The sequence below is a fragment of the Lynx rufus genome, unplaced genomic scaffold (genome assembly GCF_022079265.1).
Source record: "Lynx rufus isolate CCGP_SWC_20201006 ecotype Redwood Valley unplaced genomic scaffold, mLynRuf1.p SCAF_3, whole genome shotgun sequence".
Taxonomy (NCBI): domain Eukaryota; kingdom Metazoa; phylum Chordata; class Mammalia; order Carnivora; family Felidae; genus Lynx; species Lynx rufus.
Genome location: NW_025814845.1, coordinates 54,679,511 through 54,698,922, shown reverse-complemented (window position 1 = coordinate 54,698,922; position 19,412 = coordinate 54,679,511). Strand labels below are relative to the sequence as shown.

Sequence of the window (19,412 nt, the reverse complement as noted above, 5' to 3'; positions counted from 1 at the left end):
TTAAACACAAAGGCTATTTCTTCTAAAGGAAAGATTTGAGAGGGGAGCAAAGAAGACACAAAAAGTTATTTCCCTTCATCCTGCAATCTCTAACATACCAATTCCAAAATTAAAAAAAAAAATATGTATATATATATATATATATATATAATAGACATATTATATATATATATTGTATATAATGTAAACTGATAGAAGAACTTTAATTTATTTTAGAGGAAATACATGTGTAGGAACATGAATAACTAAATCTTTGTGGCCACACTTTCCTGTACTTATAACTCTGGAAACCCAACCCATTGTCTTCCTTTAGGCTAACAAGAACAAAGAAACATGAACCATCAAGTATCACTGACTTAAAAGATTACCCTAACTTTCTTAATCATGTCATTTGGGACCAAGGCCTCAGATGATGGCAAACTAGCCCATTTCCTCTATTTTTCATAGTTCAAATTTTAGTTAGAAAAGCACATGTTTAGGGGCGCCTGGGTGGCTCAGTCGGTTAAGCGTCCGACTTCAGCTCAGGTCACGATCTCGCGGTCCGTGGGTTCGAGCCCCGCGTCGGGCTCTGGGCTGATGGCTCAGAGCCTGGAGCCTGTTTCCGATTCTGTGTCTGCCTCTCTCTCTGCCCCTCCCCCGTTCATGCTCTGTCTCTCTCTGTCTCAAAAATAAATAAACGTTAAAAAAAAAAATTTAAAAAAAAAAAATAAAAAAAAAAAATAAAAAAAAAAAAGAAAAGCACATGTTTATTTGCAAGAGGATCTAAACTTGAAATAGTATTATATCAAGGGGTGACCTTTTTAAATATAAAAAGGTGACAAAAGACCCTTTAATCATAGGGTCTATGATCATACTAAAACATACTAAATCATACTAAAACAAAATGGTGCCAAGAAGATCTCTCCCTTCAACTGAGTAACAAATTACCTGTTCATAGAAGCATGATTTATGTTTTTACATAAAGCAAGCCATCTCTTAATCTAAACCACCCTCTGTTTGGAGCAGAGTAGATTTCTGGATAATCTGTGATACCCCTCAGTGATTCCCTGCGCCCCACCAATAAAAAGTTAACTTAACTGCCTGTGAGCCTAAGGCACCTCTTTCTACTGCCCCAAAGTTCTCCAGCAACTTTCATTCACCCATCATATAACAAAATGATCACACAGAATTTTTTTAATCAAGTTATGGGCATGGAATGAATAAATCACAGGAATAAAAGGCACAGCATAGGAAATATAGTCAATGACATTGTAATAGCATTGTGTGGTGACAGATGGTAGGTAACTCGTGGTGAGCACAGCGTAACACACAGAGAAGTTGAATCACTATGTTCTTTCGACAGCCGAAAGTAACGTAAAATAGTATGTAAACTACACTCAAGTAAAAAAATGTTTTTTTTTAAGTAATAAAAGTTTGAATGACAGAAGTAAAAAAAAAAAATCAACTTCTAGAACTTAAATACATCAAGTGCTATACCCACTCAAAAGCCTTCCTAAGAGACCCCTATTATAATGATTACCCAAAATATTTTTTACACTGCATCAGAGCCACCAATGTTATGCTTAAAATGGCACTGGCAATAGCACATCCTCCTCTTTGAAGGGTACCATTCAATTCAGAAAACAGTTAAAAATCCTTTAAAACAGCACCATGCATTAATGGGGCTGGGGTGGGGACAGGGCAAAAAAACAAGGGTTGACAAATAAGACTAGCTTCTCACACAGAGAGTATCTATATTCTGACACAACTAGGAACAACTTCTAAGAAATCTAGGTTGAAATCCGGGCGGGGCAGGGAGGGGAGGAGGACAGGGAACCCTATTTCCATGGCCGTGAGCTCTACTGCATGACTGAAGAACCTCATCTCAATATTTTGTAACCACTCCACACATAATCAGAGTATCCACCTCCTTCTTTTTCAGACAGATTGAAGAATAACACACAAGGCTGGCAGAACCAGGCTGCATTTATGCAGACAAGACAGTCCCTTGTGCCCAACAAATAGTTTTGATCTCTTACATGTGAAGGTATTGAGATTCAGGAGAGTTAAGTGATATGAACAAGTCCACCATGTTCAATGTGGCACGACAGGTCTTTGGAGTGTGGGTACCTGCCCAACCACGACTTCACCCATAGCAACGATACAAAGTATGCTGGCTTCAGCTGGGGTTTTCTTGGAAGTGCAGTTTTTCACCTCCTGTGCATTGACATTGGGTTTTTTTTTTAAACGTCTTTATCATTTACCTTTCTTTTTCATGACTGGCTTTAGTGTGTAACATGAAAGGGTAGGAACGGAATGCTCCCCATGTGGCAAGACAAGCCACCCTCTGCGTGAATGTGACAGGCAGAGTTATACTGTGTCATTCTTTACCAAGCACAGAGAAGGACATATTTCTCATTACTACTGCAGTATCAAAATACAGCACCACCTGGGCGTGAGACAGAACAGGAAGCAAGAAAGAAGAAATGCAAGATTGGGAATTCTCTACTTGATTTGCCATCACTATCAATCTCTCTGAGGGCAAAGCACAGGGTCTCCGGGGGCCTTCTTATTTTTCTTCCTCTCATCAAGCTCTGCCCTATCCCTCCATGTGCTCTGTAGGTGTGCAGGAAACGCTAAAGGAATTGAAGAAGAAATACCCAAATCATACCCTAGGTTCCACTTATCAAAGGTCAACAGCCGCTGTTGCTCATTCAGTAAAGATAACAAGGAATTTCTCCCAGAAGATGGCTTTGATTTATGGAAACCATGTGACTGTTAAAAGGCAGATTATTTTTATTTCAGTACTTGGTCCTTTGGTAAGTGCTACAGTTTCCATTCTGTTGCTGACAATTTTGAAACAGAGACAGGTGATTTATTATACACACTACACTGGAAACTTGCTTAAACTTAGAGATCCTTGCAGCGTTTCTGAGAAAAGAACTATTTTCACCACATTTTGATTTGTTAGTCTTGACAATACAGAAATGTAAAAAAATAATCTCATGCAATGAATAACTTCAGTTTAACTAACAAGAATTTAAAGCTATTTATAAGGTGAACTATCAGAAACCCTTTTCTGATTTGTTATATTCAGGATTCAGTAATATAAAGAAAGAAAAGAACGTGTGGGTGTGTATATTTTTAATAGATATAACTCATAAAGACACTTCTACCCCCAGTTTCTCCCTGCCTCTATTATTTCTCATTCAGTCCATAGGGACACGTGTGGCTGAGCTCTGAGGTGTGGAAGAACCAGATGACACAATGTTACAGCTCCGTTTTGGTTAGGCTTTTACTTCACTCCATTTCCGAGCACATACCACCCACTGTGGAACAACAGAATGAGCAAAGAACCAGCAGTCAGGAAATCTAGAGTCTAGACTTTGTTCTGTCATCAGAGAACTGATGATCTTGAGAATGTCACTTAAAGTCTGTCAAATTTAGTTTTCTCGGGAAGGACAGATTCCATATGTTTTCACTCCTATGTGGATCCTGAGAAACTTAACAGAAGACCATGGGGGAGGGGAAGAAAAAAAAATGGTTAGAGAGGGAGGGAGCCAAAACATAAGAGACTCCTAAAAACTGAGAACAAACTGAGGGTTTATGGGGGGTGGGAGGGAGGGGTGGGTGGGTGATGGGTATTGAGGGCACCTGTTGGGATGAGCACTGGGTGTTGTATGGAAACCAATTTTACAATAGATTTCATAATAAAAAAAATTTAGTTTCCTCATGTAGAAGAGAAACATCCAGATGGTAGAGGATAACAATGGACTCTGGAATCAAAAAAATCTCAAAGTGACATCTAGACTGTGCCATTTACTCAATCAATGACTTTAAGCAAGTTACTTAACCTCTCTATGCTTTATACAGTTAGGATGCATATTAGACAACACATGAAAAATGTTTAGCATAGTCTCTGATATATGATAACTTTTTTATAAACAGTAACATATACACAATGTATTTGTTTATATATAAGATGGGAAACTGAACTAGCTGATTTCCAACATCTTTTCCAGGTGGCTCAGTGCAAACAGCATGTCTTGGAGTGAAGTATATCGGAGTTAAATCTCAGGTCCACCAGTCAACAAATCCTCTACATGCTAACTCTCTCTTCTGTAAAATCAATTGCTATTTCACAGAATAATTGGACTAAGAAAGACAATATATAAAGAGCTAATAATAGAGATACAATAAAATGTTTGTTTTCTTTCCTTCACTACTTCTCATCTCCTTCTTCCCAGCCTGGCTCTAATATTTCTCTTTTCTTCAAAAGAGGGAAAAGATGGGGAGAGAAAGCTGAAAGGAGTGACATAAAAGAAAAGATGAAGATTAGTCCTCAGAGGAAAAGGGGCAAAAAAACCTCTTTAGATCTCCAATATTTCTCAGAGCAAATCCTAAATCAACAGAAGCCTTAGGGGGCCACGCTACAGCCATTACTTCTTTTCATTCCTTGTGTTACTAAACACATGGAATCAACTATAATACAACAGAATAGTTTGTTTTACTTTACAGCAGTGAAGTCAAAACCCACATCCAAAACAATGTATGAACACTTTTCTGCTTACATCAGGGTATGATGTTAAACCAAAGATGGTCCCTGTTTGGCAAAACAGCCAAGAAAATCAGCACAAGTCCCATAACAGAAAGATCAAGCATAAAAGAAGTCACACCATAAGAACGAGAATCTTTAAAAAAAAAAAAGTCAACCATCATTGGTAACACCAGCGTTTCAGATCTTCGAACTACCTGTGACAAGGGTCACCAGGGCCATCATGCCTGTCGTTGCTAAGGTGAAATAAGCACATTCAAAAGATAACAAAACATTAAAAATTAAAAATGTACACTGTCAATTTTGACTTCACTGCAACTGAGTATCTTCATATAACACTAAAGAATGACCTGCTTGTTTTCTGTCCTTTTTATTAAGGAATTCATTATTTAGAATAATAATCACAACTGTTGAGGGGGGGGTTGGATGGCAATAACAGGAGAAAAGTGACACAACTGCCCAAGAAAACAAAAAATTTTCTATGGTTTTGAGAATTTTCAACCAAGTAAAACTTGGAAAGTAAAATATTTTGGTGGTAGTAAATGATAAAGTATTCGCTGACGTTGTTATATTTCAAGCTTTTTAAGAAAACTAAAATGTTTCTAACCATAAGAAGAGAAATTTCAGCCTGTGTTGGTTATAATTTATACAAACTGTGTGGAATGTTGAATAATAAAATTAAATTTCTCTAGCTGTGTCTCCAAATCTGAAATTTAGCCAAGGAAAATGATACAGCCTAATGCCACTTAAACACATCCATTGGAAATAGGCAGTCAAGACCCGAATTATCTGCAGGAGTTTTGATGTCAGGTCCCCAGTTAAAAGCCAAGCCACATGATTAAAAATAAGTGAAGAAATGATGAAAGTCTCTAAATCAAATTTAGGTCACATGACAATTATCTGAGAAGCTTTTTTTTTTTTTTTTAAGAAAAAATACTGATTCCTTATCTCTACCTCGAACAATTAAATCAATATATCTGAAGATAAAGCCTGGGGAATTGGTATTTTTTCAAAGTTCCCCAGTTGATTTTCATGCAGCTCAAATTTGAGGTGCACCAATTCAAAAAAAACTCCCTTCCTCTCAAAATAAGAACCACCTGCTGACATTTGTTAGGGTTACACAGACCATCCATCTACACTGGGGAAGAAGACTGGATATCCAACCCTCATTTTTTATTTCACCTGTGTAACTGCAGCCTATAAATCAGTGATTTCTGTCCTGACAGATCACAGCTGCCAAATCCTTATTGCCATCTACTCTGCCTAAAAGCGCTCTGTCGTCATGAACAGGATTTCTGTTTACACTGCCCAGCAGGACTGAAGAAAGAGAAAAAGCTGAAAGATGAATTAGCTCTCTGCTTAAAGAAAAGTGTGATCCAAAACCTTGACCAAAGAGCCACAACTGCAAGTCTAATAGAATGGATGGGCAAGACAGGGAGGCTTTACGGTATTTTTTTGTTTGAAGAGTTGTGAATAGGTACCTAGATCATCTGAAGTGCCCAAACATCAAATGCCAGTATAACCTTACACAAAATTAATCCCAGATGGATAAAAAATTTAAATGAAAACATAAAAGAACTAAGATATGTGGGTAAATATTTTTCTAATCTTGGAGTGGGGAAACCTCTTTAAGTATATAATGAAAATAAGAAACCATAAAAGATTGAAGATTTTGAATACATAAAAATTACAATCTATATAGCAAAAGAAATCATAAATAAGGTGAAAAGACACAGGATAGATCTAGGAAAAATATATTTCTGACAAGAAAAAGGTAGATATCCTTATTACACAAAGAGAGTTCTTATGAGTCAATGAGAAAAAAAACAAATACCTAAAAGGAAAATATGCCAAGGACACAAATACAAAGTGTAGACAGCCAATAAAAATGTGGAAGGATATTCGCCCTCACTAAAAGTCAAAGAAATCTGAATTGAGTAAGAATGAGCTATCATTTTTCCACCCATTGAATGGCAAAAATGAAAATATGGTACACAATCCTGTTTTTGCAAGAGTGCATGCATGTGGACAGTCTTGTCCATTATTGGTAGAAGTAAAAGCTGGGATGACCTTTGTGGAGTGTAATTTAAAACAAATATAAAAAAAAATATCCTGCAAACATTTGCTAGGAATTTTACTCCAAGGACATAATTACAAAGAATGAAAATGTAGTTAGGCACCACAGTTTGTTTATAATTGAGAAAAATCGGGAAAACTGAAAGTGTACTAATAGGAGATTTATTAAGTAAATTGTAGGACATGTATCATCATGTGTATAAAAGATGTAGTCATTAAAAATAATGCTCAAGGTCCACACTGAAGTGGAAAAACTTCCACTTAATACTAGCCATGTTATGAAACAGCAGGTATATGATCTCGCTTATATAAAATCTTATACATCAATCTATCTGTTTCCACATGCACTGCAAGATGTAGGAAAGATGTTTATGAAAATGCTCATAATGGCTATTTCTGAGTCATGAGTTTAAGGGCAAAATTACCTTTTATGTAGTTGTTCTGTATTGTTTGAGTTTTCTACAGTGCATAATTATATCTTATTAAAAATAAAGCCATTTCAAAATTATTTGAAGACAAACACAAAATAGTTTTAGAAGGTAGCAACATTTGGGACTGCCAGCCTGCCCAAATCACTATCATTTTCTAATCACCAAGAAAACAGAGTTGACAAAGGTCTTTCCATTGAAAAAACCCAACCAAATATGTTCGGGTAAGTGAAAAATTCGGTTACATTTGACTTAACCTTAATCAAATAGGTTTGATTCAGAACTTGTACATGAAGTGAAGCAAATGATCTAGTTAAGTTGCTTCCTGGGAGAAGGAACAGCCAGCACACTGGAGGCAAGTAAACAATGCAAGCCCCTTACTTTGTCACCAAATGCACATTTAGTTTTGCCAACCACAACAACCCAACTGCCTCATGCCAACAGACTATCTCTACCTAATTTTTTAAACCTGTGGTATGTTTCTGGAAGACTATGTCAGGCAGATGAGCATATCACCTTGCATTTCCACTTAGAGAAAGAAATGCATTTTGGTGCCAAAGCACAACATTTAGGTAAGTTGAAATTACTATACAGTCCTTACTACAATGAAGCAATTATCAATTTTCTTTACTCTTGCTGCTATAAACTGCACATGAGAACCTTCATAAAGAAGTGTCTATCTTATGGAGGAATATCATATGTGAATAAGAAACGATATATTTCCAACCTCAGCAGATTGATTAAATATTCTCAGCACAGCAGTATGTTTAAATAAAGCTTCAAATTTGGAGATGCCAGCTATAAATGTTCCTTATTATGAGACAAATTTCCTTAAAATGTGCTCTGTTAGGCTCCATAAATATCACAAAATTCACAGAATTCTAAAAATCTTACTGTATCCTTTTGCTAAAAGGTTTGTGAAAATAAGATTATATTTACTCTGGGGAAAAAAATTTAAATGACTTTCTTCACTCTAGACTATGCTCAGTCATTCACAATTAACAATGTCAATTTGAGTTCAAAGATTTTTCTGTGTCCATAAAGCTAAGAACAACTTTTAAGTGACATAGAGACTTGTCACAGAACATCAGAAAGTGTTCCCTGTACAGGTAACTTGCCCATAGACTAAGCTATCCATAAGTATTTGTTAAATCAATGTTTAACAATTTAATCAGAAGTATCTAAATGAACAGAACAGTGTACCTGCCTGGCAACCAAGAATATAACTACAATGCAATGAGCTGGCACACATGGTCACAGAGTTGGTTCCGGAAAGAACATGCTTCTAGGATGGTGAGGCTGAAAACCTTTTGTTTGTTTCATAGCATGGCAAGGGGACAAGAGCATTATTACAGTGGAACATACCGAGAAGGATAATAAGAGTGTTGCACAATTCCTGGACCTCAGAAAGCATATGTTCTAGTCCTTTGTTGCTGAACAATATGAACAGAAAAGAGGCACAAGCCCAGGGCTAGATCCAAGATAAATCTGAGGTCAACTCTTAGCAAAGCAGGTTCAGTCACTTGAGAAACCCAAGCTAAATTTTAATTGCCACACTTAAGGAATCCATGAATACCTCCTCTGAAAGCCTTAGAGTGCTCTCAGAGCAGCCTGATGGTCCAAACATGTGGCCCAACTTGGAGGATTCATGCAGTCATGGATGTTGCCATTATAAACTGATTGTACTTGGATCCATCATAGCTTCAACTGTTTTATTTTGAACACAGGTCCATGGGAAATGATCCATATGTATGGCTCCTAAGATGTGCTTCTAATGATGTGGGGGATAGATGTATACACACAGGTGTGTATGTGGGATTAAATATACATATATTTTATTATGATTAATATTAATTACAATTTATATATTTTTTCAGCTCTGAAATAAATGCTTAACTGTAAATTTTTGTCTTCAAGCAGGCAAGACCTCCTGCACAGAAGCTGGCAGAAGAGTTGCTTAAACAACAACAGTTCAGTGACTCATCTGTGTTTTCACAACACGTTTGTACCAGCACCCATGTCTATTTGTAGCCTGACAATAAAGACCCTATATGAACCACCTCTGAGCTGTCTGCCTTAAAAGCAAGGACACTATTCTCAGTTGACTCACTTGAGCTACTTGTGCTTTTGAGAATAACCCGTTGCCACATTTATGAAGGCATGTGATATAACTGAAGATTACTTCAGGCTGTGCCAATGTCCTGCTTAGTTCTGATCTAGTGTTTAGAAGGTCAAATAGACCCAGAGGGCTTTACCACCCTCAATAATCCCCTATATACCACTACTGGTATCTCTTGGGGACATAGAAAAAGAATGCCTTATCAACACCCTAGACTGTAAATACCATCAGAATGGGGATTATTATCTATTTTGGCTACTTATCTGTATCCCCAGCACTTAAAATAGTGTCTGCCACACAGTAAACACCCCATAAATACTTGCAAAGGAATAAATCAACCTCTGCCATGGGCCTGGGAAGTGATCTGGGACTTAGCACCAAATCCACAAAATATTTTGTTGTCCTGATGCCAAGTCAAGATTTCTACTTCAGAGCATCAAAACTTCTGTATGTTCAAGTACAGGTCCTTTCAGTACTGAGATACTTTTCAACATATTAAATCACCTTACTCCCTCGTCCTTAAAATAGATAAAACCAACAGAAATATCAACCTAAGTCATCTATCATCATAAGAAAACCTAGTACAATGACTACAGGTAAAATGTTTCCTATTAAAATACTAGGGTATGTAAAATTACTATAAAACTAAATACTATAATTACTATAAAACTATTGAGTTGTGTGTGTGTGTGTGTGTGCACTAGTCAGACAGGTGGTTTTATAGCTATAAATCCAGTACTTAGATCTATGCATCCATTCACTATATAGCATTAGTGCGCCCAAAAGAAATAGATAATAGACTATTCAGTTCAACAAATATATATTAACAATCATTCATTTTCTATTCTTTTTCAGTGTTTCTGCCACCCACTCTGACTTCTACGAGTACAAAATTGCAGTTCTTTGCCAATACATTTCTTCAAGGAAAGAGATTTCAGAAGGGACAGAAAAATATACCCTTTAGTATTTCCAAAGACTTTTAAAACATCGAGTTCACAGCTTCAATGACATTATCAATAAGAGATTACAAAATCTGTAATAAGCAGAATATGTCTAGCAAATGTCCTCCTAGGTTTGAATTTTGTACTTTGAATTAAGTCAACTCCTAGGAGTGACGTCCAGCAAATGGTCATTTTTGTGGACAACCTAACATCCTGATGTACTGAAAGCCTTTCTGTTTCTCCTAAAGTCTGCAGGATCCTGAACACTGCTTACTCCACCGTGAAGGCCTTTCCCATGACAATGATCACAGAACAAATACCCATGATAAGTACACGTGTCACACAACAGAATCCTTTACTTTCCCCAAAACTTGCACATATGGAAATTAATGCACCTAGGAGGGATCAACAATAGACTTCAACAGACTTCTTCCTCATCTCAGATGTTGCATTTTACAGCTAAGTCTTGGGGTGCCTACATGGCTCAGTCGGTTAAGCATCCAACTTCAGCTCAGGTCATGATCTCATGGTTTGTGAGTTCAAGCCCTTCGTTGGGCTCTCTGCTGGCAGCTCATAGCCTGGAGCCTGATTCAGATTCTGTGTCTCCCTCTCTCTCTCTGCCCCTTCCCTGCTCACACTCTTTTTCTTTCAGAAATGAATAAATGTAAAAAAAAATTTTTTTTTAATTTAAAGCTAAGTCTTATGAGGTTGAAAAGGGGTTCAATTCAGTTTAACAAGGCAATAAACTAACACATAGAACGTGTTGTAATTTCTCCACTTTCAAGGAAAAGAATCCATGGAAAACTATGTGTTAAAAAATGATCTGCACAAGAAAGTCTCTGTATATTCTGAACAACAGAATGAGGTTCTCTTGCCACTGTCCCCAAATCACAGCTTTATTTTCCTAACGTGACTGCCTGTATTATGTTCTTTGTGCTGGCCTCACGGTGCTTCCTCAGTGCTTTCTTTTCCACTGGTTTTGTTGAATGATCTGATTTAGTTATCACTATGCTCTCATCTGGACGAAAAATAACTGCCCTATTTGGATACAGATCAGATTTATAAAAATCCTGTTATTGACATCACTATTGCAGTTTATTTCGTTCATTCCTACCTTATGAACGAGGAAAAGAGGGAAGAACACCTTATTCACATACTTCATCTCTGTGTCCTACCACTCTTGGTTTCTCTTCCCCACATGGCAGGTCTCTCGCTGGGAACATATACATATGTGCTTTCTGGCCAGCACAATGTTAGTTTTTAAAAGTTAATTCATTGCAAATATTTAAGAATCACTAGATTTCACATAAGAATTTGAGTTTTCAGCCTCTTTCTGAAAATCAGAAAATGAAGTAATACGGAGAGCATATTCATATAGGAATAAGCAAAGCTGAGCGGTGCCTGCCCCCTTCTGATTAGGGCATGAGCTCTTAAAGGTCATCATGGTCCCCGTCTGTAAGAAAGCCAAGCTAGCCAAGTGGAAAAGTCATGTTCAGAGTCCTCAGTCCCCAAATGTTCCAGACATCCCAATCTAGGCACGAGACATGTGAATAAAGAAGCCTTCAGGGGCACCTGGGTGGCCCAGTCAGTTGAGCATCTGATTTCGGCTCAGGTCATAATCTTGCAGTTTGTGAGTTTGAGCCCCGCATCAGGCTCTGTGCTGAAGCTACTGTCAGCACAGAGCCTGCTTCGCATCCTCTGTCCCTCTCTCTCTGCCTTCCCTCTCCACTGTCTCTTTCAAAAATAAATAAACATTTAAGAAGCCTTCAGGGGACTCCAACCTCAGCTGTTACCTCGCTACAAACATGTGAGGCCCAAAGAGAGAACCACTCCAGATAAGCCCGTCAACCACCAAAACCATGAAAGGGAAGAATGAAATGGTTGTTTCAAGCCTCTAAGTTTTGGATTAATATGCTATGCAATAATAGATAAGGGCTAAAAGATAAAAGTGCTCTTAACAGACTACATACAATTATTTGAAGCAATTTCTCCCTTTTTACTTGGGTCAACATAGATGTCATATATCATCTCCATTTCATTTTTGTGTTTAGGCAGAATCTAAAGCATGAATGTGCACAGAGAAGAAAACAAAAGTGGAAGAAAGCAATCTTTTGAAACAGCTGGGTTTGTTTTTTGTTTTGTTTTTTTTTAAGAAGGTGGCTGGCAGCACTTATGAATGTCACATAGGTTAATCAGTAATAAGCACTAAAGTAGAAGGGACAGAGTTTGAAAAGGGAATGAATCTAGTTCTTTTCCTAAGAATACTGGCTTCACTCACTACTCTGTATTCAGCATCTAGCACAATGCTTATTTTTTCTTAGCTTTGTACATATTTTTCTGAATGATAGAGGGCATCCAAAATATCTTTCGTACCACTAAAACGTCAGCTGTTACTGATACAAAAGGATGGCAAACGGCACCTGCAGAGTAATAGACTATGGTTTGTACAAAATAAGTCAAGCCAGGGTCTTTACAGCTTAATGATCAGGCAGGTTCAAGAACAGGAGAAACAACTCTTAACTTGTATTCCCTTAAAGCTGAATCCTACTGATAGACATGCAAATCCAACCTCAAGCAAATCCCTCAATTTTTTGATGACTGTTTGCTCTTGTGTAAAATGAAGGTAATCATGCATTCCCAGAAAAAGTGTTATCATCAAGCTTAACAGAATATGGCCCATACATTCAAGGTAGTAGAAGATCTAAACCCCGTGCCCTGCACAAAATTAAAGCAGCTGATATGCTTTTGCCCAAATGGAATTGTATATCCTCATTTCCTTCCCTTCTTTTCCCCACTTGTGACTCAAGCCAGATTTCATCGAGCTATTTTTGTAATTACTAAAATGCTGGAAATATAGCAGCAGGCCAGAAGCAAAGTAAAATGCAGCATCCAGCAAAAGAAAGAAAATCACGCTGAGTAACTGAAAGGCCATCTGCTTCTAGCTGAGCTGTAGGGGTGAGGAAGGCAATCTGGGCTGTACTATTTGTGTCTCCCCCAAACCAGACCCACCTGCATGTTGTCAGTGGCATCCCCAAGCAGTCCTCCAAAAGTGATAGCATTAGTTACAGTTGCCAGATAAATGAAGAGAATTGCTGAAAGAGCCTGAATATTTAAAGCATCATAAAAATCACTGGCAAAAAATGGTGCTTTCCTCTTTATGTCCTTAATGAGTCCACCACAGAACCTGGGTAGGGAGAAAGCAAACATGTGACAAGGTAAAATAAATATGTCATCAAATTAACCAAGGGTAACTCATTCAACCACAAAGAATTTGCAGTCAAAGTGTTTGAATCAACAAGCTCTATTTAACCACTTAAGGGAAAATGGGAAAACTGTAGAAGAATAAATTTTCTTCTATCTGTCTCTGTTTTGGTCCCTAAATTAGGTGTTGCATTCCCTAAAGAACAGTTGGTTTTTAGATGAGAGTGAATGGCGTAGATGGATTAAAATTTCTCACTCATTGTAGAAAAACATCACACCCATGAGCAGAGCATAGAAGTCCTTTAATAATCTTGCGTTGTTTCCTTTCCAGCTCCATTCATCATTCCACAAGTGTTTACTGCGCACCTGTGATATGCCCAGCACTTCTCCAGGTGCTGGAGACACAACAGTGAACAATACAGGCAAAGACGCCTGCCCTCGGGGATTTTCCTTTTGATATGGGGGACGGACAATATAAGCAAAATGGATGGTGCTAAACATCAAGGGAAAAAATTAAGTGGGGAAGAAGGTTATGAAATGCTAGAGAAGCAATGGCTGAACTATTAGAGTGGCCAGAACAGGCCTCCCGAACCGGTGACTTTGGGATAAGGTCCCGAAGGCACGAAGGAGGAAAGCCATGCAGGTATACGGTGGAAAGGCACTGCAAGCGTAGCCCCGTTACGCACATTCGCAGGTCAGCTGCCTTAGTTATGCATCTGTCAAACTACCCTCCTAACCAAACCTCACGTCTCAGCCTTCCCCACGCATACCCTTCCTTCAGCCTGTGGGGCCCTCCCTCAGAGAGTTCAGATTTCCACCATGGGGCTATCACACTTTATCGGGACTGACTGTCTGTGTGTGGGCTTGCTGGCCCTCGCTGCATCCTGTGCCCCACTTCAGTTTTCGTGGTCTGCGTAGGGCTGTGCGTGGTGCCGGGCAGGCTGCAGACAGTACATTAGGGAAAAAGTGAGCTATCCAAGAATTAAATTCCAGTCTGATTAAGTAAAAGAGCTGAATTCCAGAACTCATATCTATAGAAAAGGAAAAGAATATTCCTAATAAAAGTACTTTGTAAAGAACTGTTCAGAAAAAATAGGGGGGAGAGGAGGTTTTATGTTCTCTATTCTTTCAGAAAAAAAGGGGAGGGAAAAAATGTCCCCTTAATTTCAGAGAGAAACCCAAGTGGTCATTAGAAGAATGAAATCATTTTATTCAGACTCAATTACATCTTAAAAAGACATACTCTTGTGCTTTCAAAAAAACCTTTAATGTTCTTAAAAGGTCCTATCTTCGGGTTCCTGGGTGGCTTAAGTGTTCGACTTTGGCTCAGGTCATGATCTCACAATTTGTGAGTTCGAGCCCCATATCGGGCCCTGTGCTGTCAGCGCAGAGCCTGCTTGTGGTCCTCTGTCCTCCTCCCCACTGTCTCTCTGCCCTTCCCCCTGCTCGCACACTCTCTCTTCTCTCTCTCTCTCAAAAAAATAAACATTAAAAAAAAAAGTCCTATCTTCATAAAATCAGTATCCTACTTAAAATTTTATTTAATACAAAACAAAATGGAGAACCTAATAGTGGAAAGAAAAGGAGGAATTATCATAAAAAGAGATTTACAAAAGCAGTCTGGGAATCCTGAATCCCCAACGGCAGGCTAAGGAGACCATGACCTGTGAGTTCCTCATTTCTGTACCATGTTGCCCACTTATGAATAAATGTACAGAGAAGGGAGGGACGCACAAAAGCCAAATGGGGAAGACAACACATGACACCACCTTCCTGCCACGGGTTCACACCCACCTGAAGACCCCGCTGGCTTTCTCTCCAACACCTCCTCCCTCACTTCATGGCCTGGATGCCAACCCAGCACACACCAGGCCCTCTGCTGTCCCCTCCCCCTACCTCACTTCTGCTGGTCTATCTCTAGCTCCTGCAGGACTTTTCTCATGGGCTTTCCTGCCGGACTTTTCTGTAAGGCCTTCTCTGAGTTCACTCTTTATATTGGAATGTCTTTCCCCTATCACAAAACCCCCTATTTCTGTTTTCATTTTCCCCCATTAAACCATCACCACATTTCTTAATTTTCTCATTGCTTGTCTCCCACTACTACAAAGGAAAACCCAAAAGGACAAAGGGTTTTTGTTTAATTCACTGTTGCATCCCCAGTGCCTGTGATTAATCAATATAAGTATCTGTTGGTTGCACAAGTATACAAATCAGTGAGTAAAATGCTGATAGGGAGATGAAGGGAAATTAAGATCTAAAGAGATCCTCATCTGGGTGCCTGGGTGGCTCAGTCGGTTGAGCAGCTGACTCTTGATTTCCGCTCAGGTCGTGATCTCATGGTCATGAGACCCAGCCCCACGTAGAGCTCTGTGATGACAGTGCAGAGCCTGTTTGGGATTCTCTCTCTCCCTCCCTCTCTGCCCCTCCCCTGCTCGTGTGCACAGGCAAGCATGTCCTCTCTCTCTCTCTCTCTCTCAAAATAAATATTTAAAATAATAAAATAAGGAGATTCTCATCGTGAATGGCCAAATAATCCATCAGTTACCGTCCAGTTCGCTGCAATTCTTCACAATCCGCATGTCCTCCTCCTCCTCCTCCGTGGCCTCCGTCGTGAGGTGTGTCCCCATTCATCTGAACATTCTCTCCGCCTGAGTACATATTCTTTCTAAGCAAGACAACAGAGCCCAAGAGAATATCAGTTTCTTTTACTCATCTGCTTCTTAGCTGTGCCGCGCACGAGACTAACAAAGAGATGGACTGAAAACCCTTTGGGAGAAAGATCATTTCCTTCCACCACCCTAACGGACAACTCTTAAAGTGTTGTATTTAGAGGGAGGACAAATGACTGATGAATAAAAAGCTAAATAAGTTGCATACTGTATAAGACAGAAACCGTTTCACCGGGAAAACAACAGATTTCCAGAAAACGGCTTCTCCAAATGGTCTCACCCGATTTTTTAACCTCTTAAATCTATAGGGACTCGTTTTGAGTAAACCAGTCTTCTACATGTGCAGGAAGTCCCCAACACATCCTCCTAAAAATCTCTATGATGTATTCCAATATCATAATCTGAGATCTCTAATTTGCAATCACTGAAGAAGATAACAACATATAACACTCATTTTACAGCATCGACGAAATGTCAAACCAAAGTACATACGTAATTCATTTGAGATAATACATCAAGTTAAATGTGAACCTAAAAACACAATATTAGGACAGTCACCTGACCCCATTTCCTTTTGTGAGCACAACCTCCTTCTCAAGGATGAAAACTCCCAACTGCCCGATAATTTACCTTTTGTCAGATGATGGAAGGCTTTTAGGAGGCTCTATCCTGATTGCTGGGTCCCATTCCCCAGGTGGAAGAACAATGACTTCATCGAGGAACTCGTCGATACCAGCAATCAGGTCCTGCCTGTCTTTAGCTTTATAAGCAATGTCATGGAACACCTAAAGAATAATAAGAGATGTGCTGATCCAACAAGAGAACTCTCTACATGCCTCACAGCATGTTGAGCCTCAGAAAGGCAATCTATAATCCACTTTAACATTTATTTCATATATGTTTAATATAATCATATTCTCATATTTCCTATCAGCTTGTCCCAAAGTATTTTGGGATTCTGATTTTGAACCCAGAGAATATAAGTGGAGGCATGAGAAAACAGCTGCGTTTCTTTTATATGTCTTTTTAATCAATACTGTAAAACAACACTGTCTTTCATCTCCCACTGGCATGTACCATTGCTGATACAGTTGCTGTGGAAGCCAGATGCAAATGGTTTGGAGAAATATACAAAAGAATCATCCTCTGAAATAAAAATGACTGGGACAAACCATTGCTGGTAATTCAAAAAGGAAAAGTTCAAGCTGAGGATTAAGATCGGGTTAAGTCCCAAACATTGCAGCTCTCGAACACAAATAATGTTAGCTATTAAAAAAAGAAAAATCTAAGTTATGCTGGTAACACATAAAGCAAAGGGCTTTAAGCAGGTGATCATCTGTCTAACCTTTTAGCAAGGCAATAACTAAACCAGCCAAGGCAGCAAATGCTTCATGTCTTTTATACAGATATCCAAGAAGGAGCTCCAGAATTTACATAATCCTCTTTGCCAATCATTCCATTCTTCTAACCTAGGTGACCATCTGAAAGTCCTTTACGCATAAGCCTTTCATACCTCATCAGTCAAATTCTTTAGTCTCCAGGACAGAAGATGGCTCCTGTTCAACATCCTTACCTGTTCTTAAAGATTGCTAGTAAATCTCTTCTCCTCAACAAGAATTTTTAAAAGCTATGAAACAAATTACATGTAATGGTCTGGGGGGGGGGGTGTGAGGTTGAGATTAGGGCATTACAAATGCCAGCATCTCATCTGTGGTGCTCTAGCCGCTAGAGAGGGTCACTTTTCCAGCCTCCCCTGCAGATAAGAATTGACAGTTTTGACCAATGAGATGAAAGAAAAAAGTTGTCTGAGAAACCTTTAGAATACCTGTTAGACTGATACGGCTAACATTCCCACCCTCCGTCTCCCAACACTTCCCGCTCCACGCCCCTTCTGTATTCAACCTCCCCCTCCTCAAACTTGAATACAGAAGAGATGGCTAGAGCTGACTGCAGCAGCCCTCTCAAGCCCACAAAGCCAGAACCTTGGCTCTTGATTGATCATGAAACAGTTAAGTTAAACCGACTCTAGCAACTGCCTACCTCCAAATAAGCCCCAAATAATTTAAGCCACTATAAATCAGATTTTTCTGTCATTTAGAGCCTAAGGCAGTTCTAATTACTGCATCTTAGGAGGAAGGATTCTTTTTTAAAGAAAATGTAAACACATGAAAATAAATAAAAGAGCCCCCTGAGATGCTTAGTTGCCTCAAGGGGGAAAAGCCAGCATAGCTATACATCAAAAATGCTCTCAGTCCCACATTAAGTAACCATCTGAGTAATCACCAAATAAAGCTTCCATAACTAAATGCCCTATTCTTCACTTAACACATGGAGAAGCTAACAAATTAAGTAATAAAGCAAAAGTGAAACATTTGGGAAAATAGTAAGCTAGAAAGACACAGAAGGAAAATCAGTGATCCCATATCCTAATTGTAGTTCTCCTACTATGAGACTAGTTTAAGGTTTCATCATATCTAAAATGTGTGAACAACATTCAAGCTGTTATGAGAGTAAGGTTATAATTCCAAAGCACTAGAAACTCTGCAGTAACAGTTGCTAATGCATTTTAGTAAGTGTGTAATTCCTTCCCACAAGATAAGAAGACCATAAAAACAGGTACTTTCTGATACCTAAGGAAAAAATGCATGATCCATTTTATTACGCATTACTTTATAGAACCCATTATTTCTGAAACAATATGGTATAAGGACACTTGAACTCCCAGGATGAATATATTAAACATTTTAAGAGGTAAAGTTTAAGTTAATACAGTGATTTGAACTTTTTAAAGAATATTTAACATATATCTCTTTTAAGAATTGCAAATGCTTAGAAAAAAGAAAGGAAATTATGTTTTATTCCAACATAAAATTTATTTTTTGAAAACTGTGTCGAGACCAGCGCATCTGCCATGAATGAGTGTACCTTATGCCATAAAGAGGACTGGTGACCACATACTCTGACTTGAGTAAATTGTGACAGCCAATTCATAGTATGAAAACTATACAAGCGGGACATTCACAAATCACCACGTTCCAGATCCCCTACCTCGTCAGACATCAGGGTGGCAATGGCTCTGCCGATCTCATGATAGGACTTGGCTTTCCCCTTAGGACCTAAGAGAATGAACAAGAACCTAATGGAAGAGGAAAGAAGCAAAGGCTATAAAACACATTTCATCAAAGTCAATGTACATAACACTGAGACACGTTTATCCTATTTGTAAAAAGCTGAGGTCTAGAATTCATCTTTAAGACAAAGGTAATATTCGTGGTAATATGAAAGATACTCTTTCACACTATCATGAAATACAAATTGTTGTTTCTTTGGAGGCAAAGAAGAATTTAACATGGAAACCCTGAGAAGTTTATTTACTGAATAGGAAAACTTCACTTTAGGAGTCATTCAATCTTTCTTTCCTAAACTTTCTTCTATCTCCACTTC

General features: G+C 38.6%; 1 protein-coding gene across 1 annotated transcript in view; it reads right to left on the bottom strand.

Annotated features, from left to right (window-relative positions):
* The window catches only part of SLC4A4 (solute carrier family 4 member 4), a 299,466-nt gene that overhangs the window by 85,166 nt on the left and 194,888 nt on the right, over nt 1-19,412 (bottom strand). The window contains exons 9-12 of the mRNA XM_047091144.1: nt 19,017-19,104; nt 16,599-16,753; nt 15,845-15,964; nt 13,108-13,282 (exon numbers count right to left, since the gene is read on the bottom strand). Of these exons, the coding sequence (XP_046947100.1) occupies nt 13,108-13,282; nt 15,845-15,964; nt 16,599-16,753; nt 19,017-19,104 (538 nt within the window). The remainder of the gene's footprint in view (nt 1-13,107; nt 13,283-15,844; nt 15,965-16,598; nt 16,754-19,016; nt 19,105-19,412) is intronic.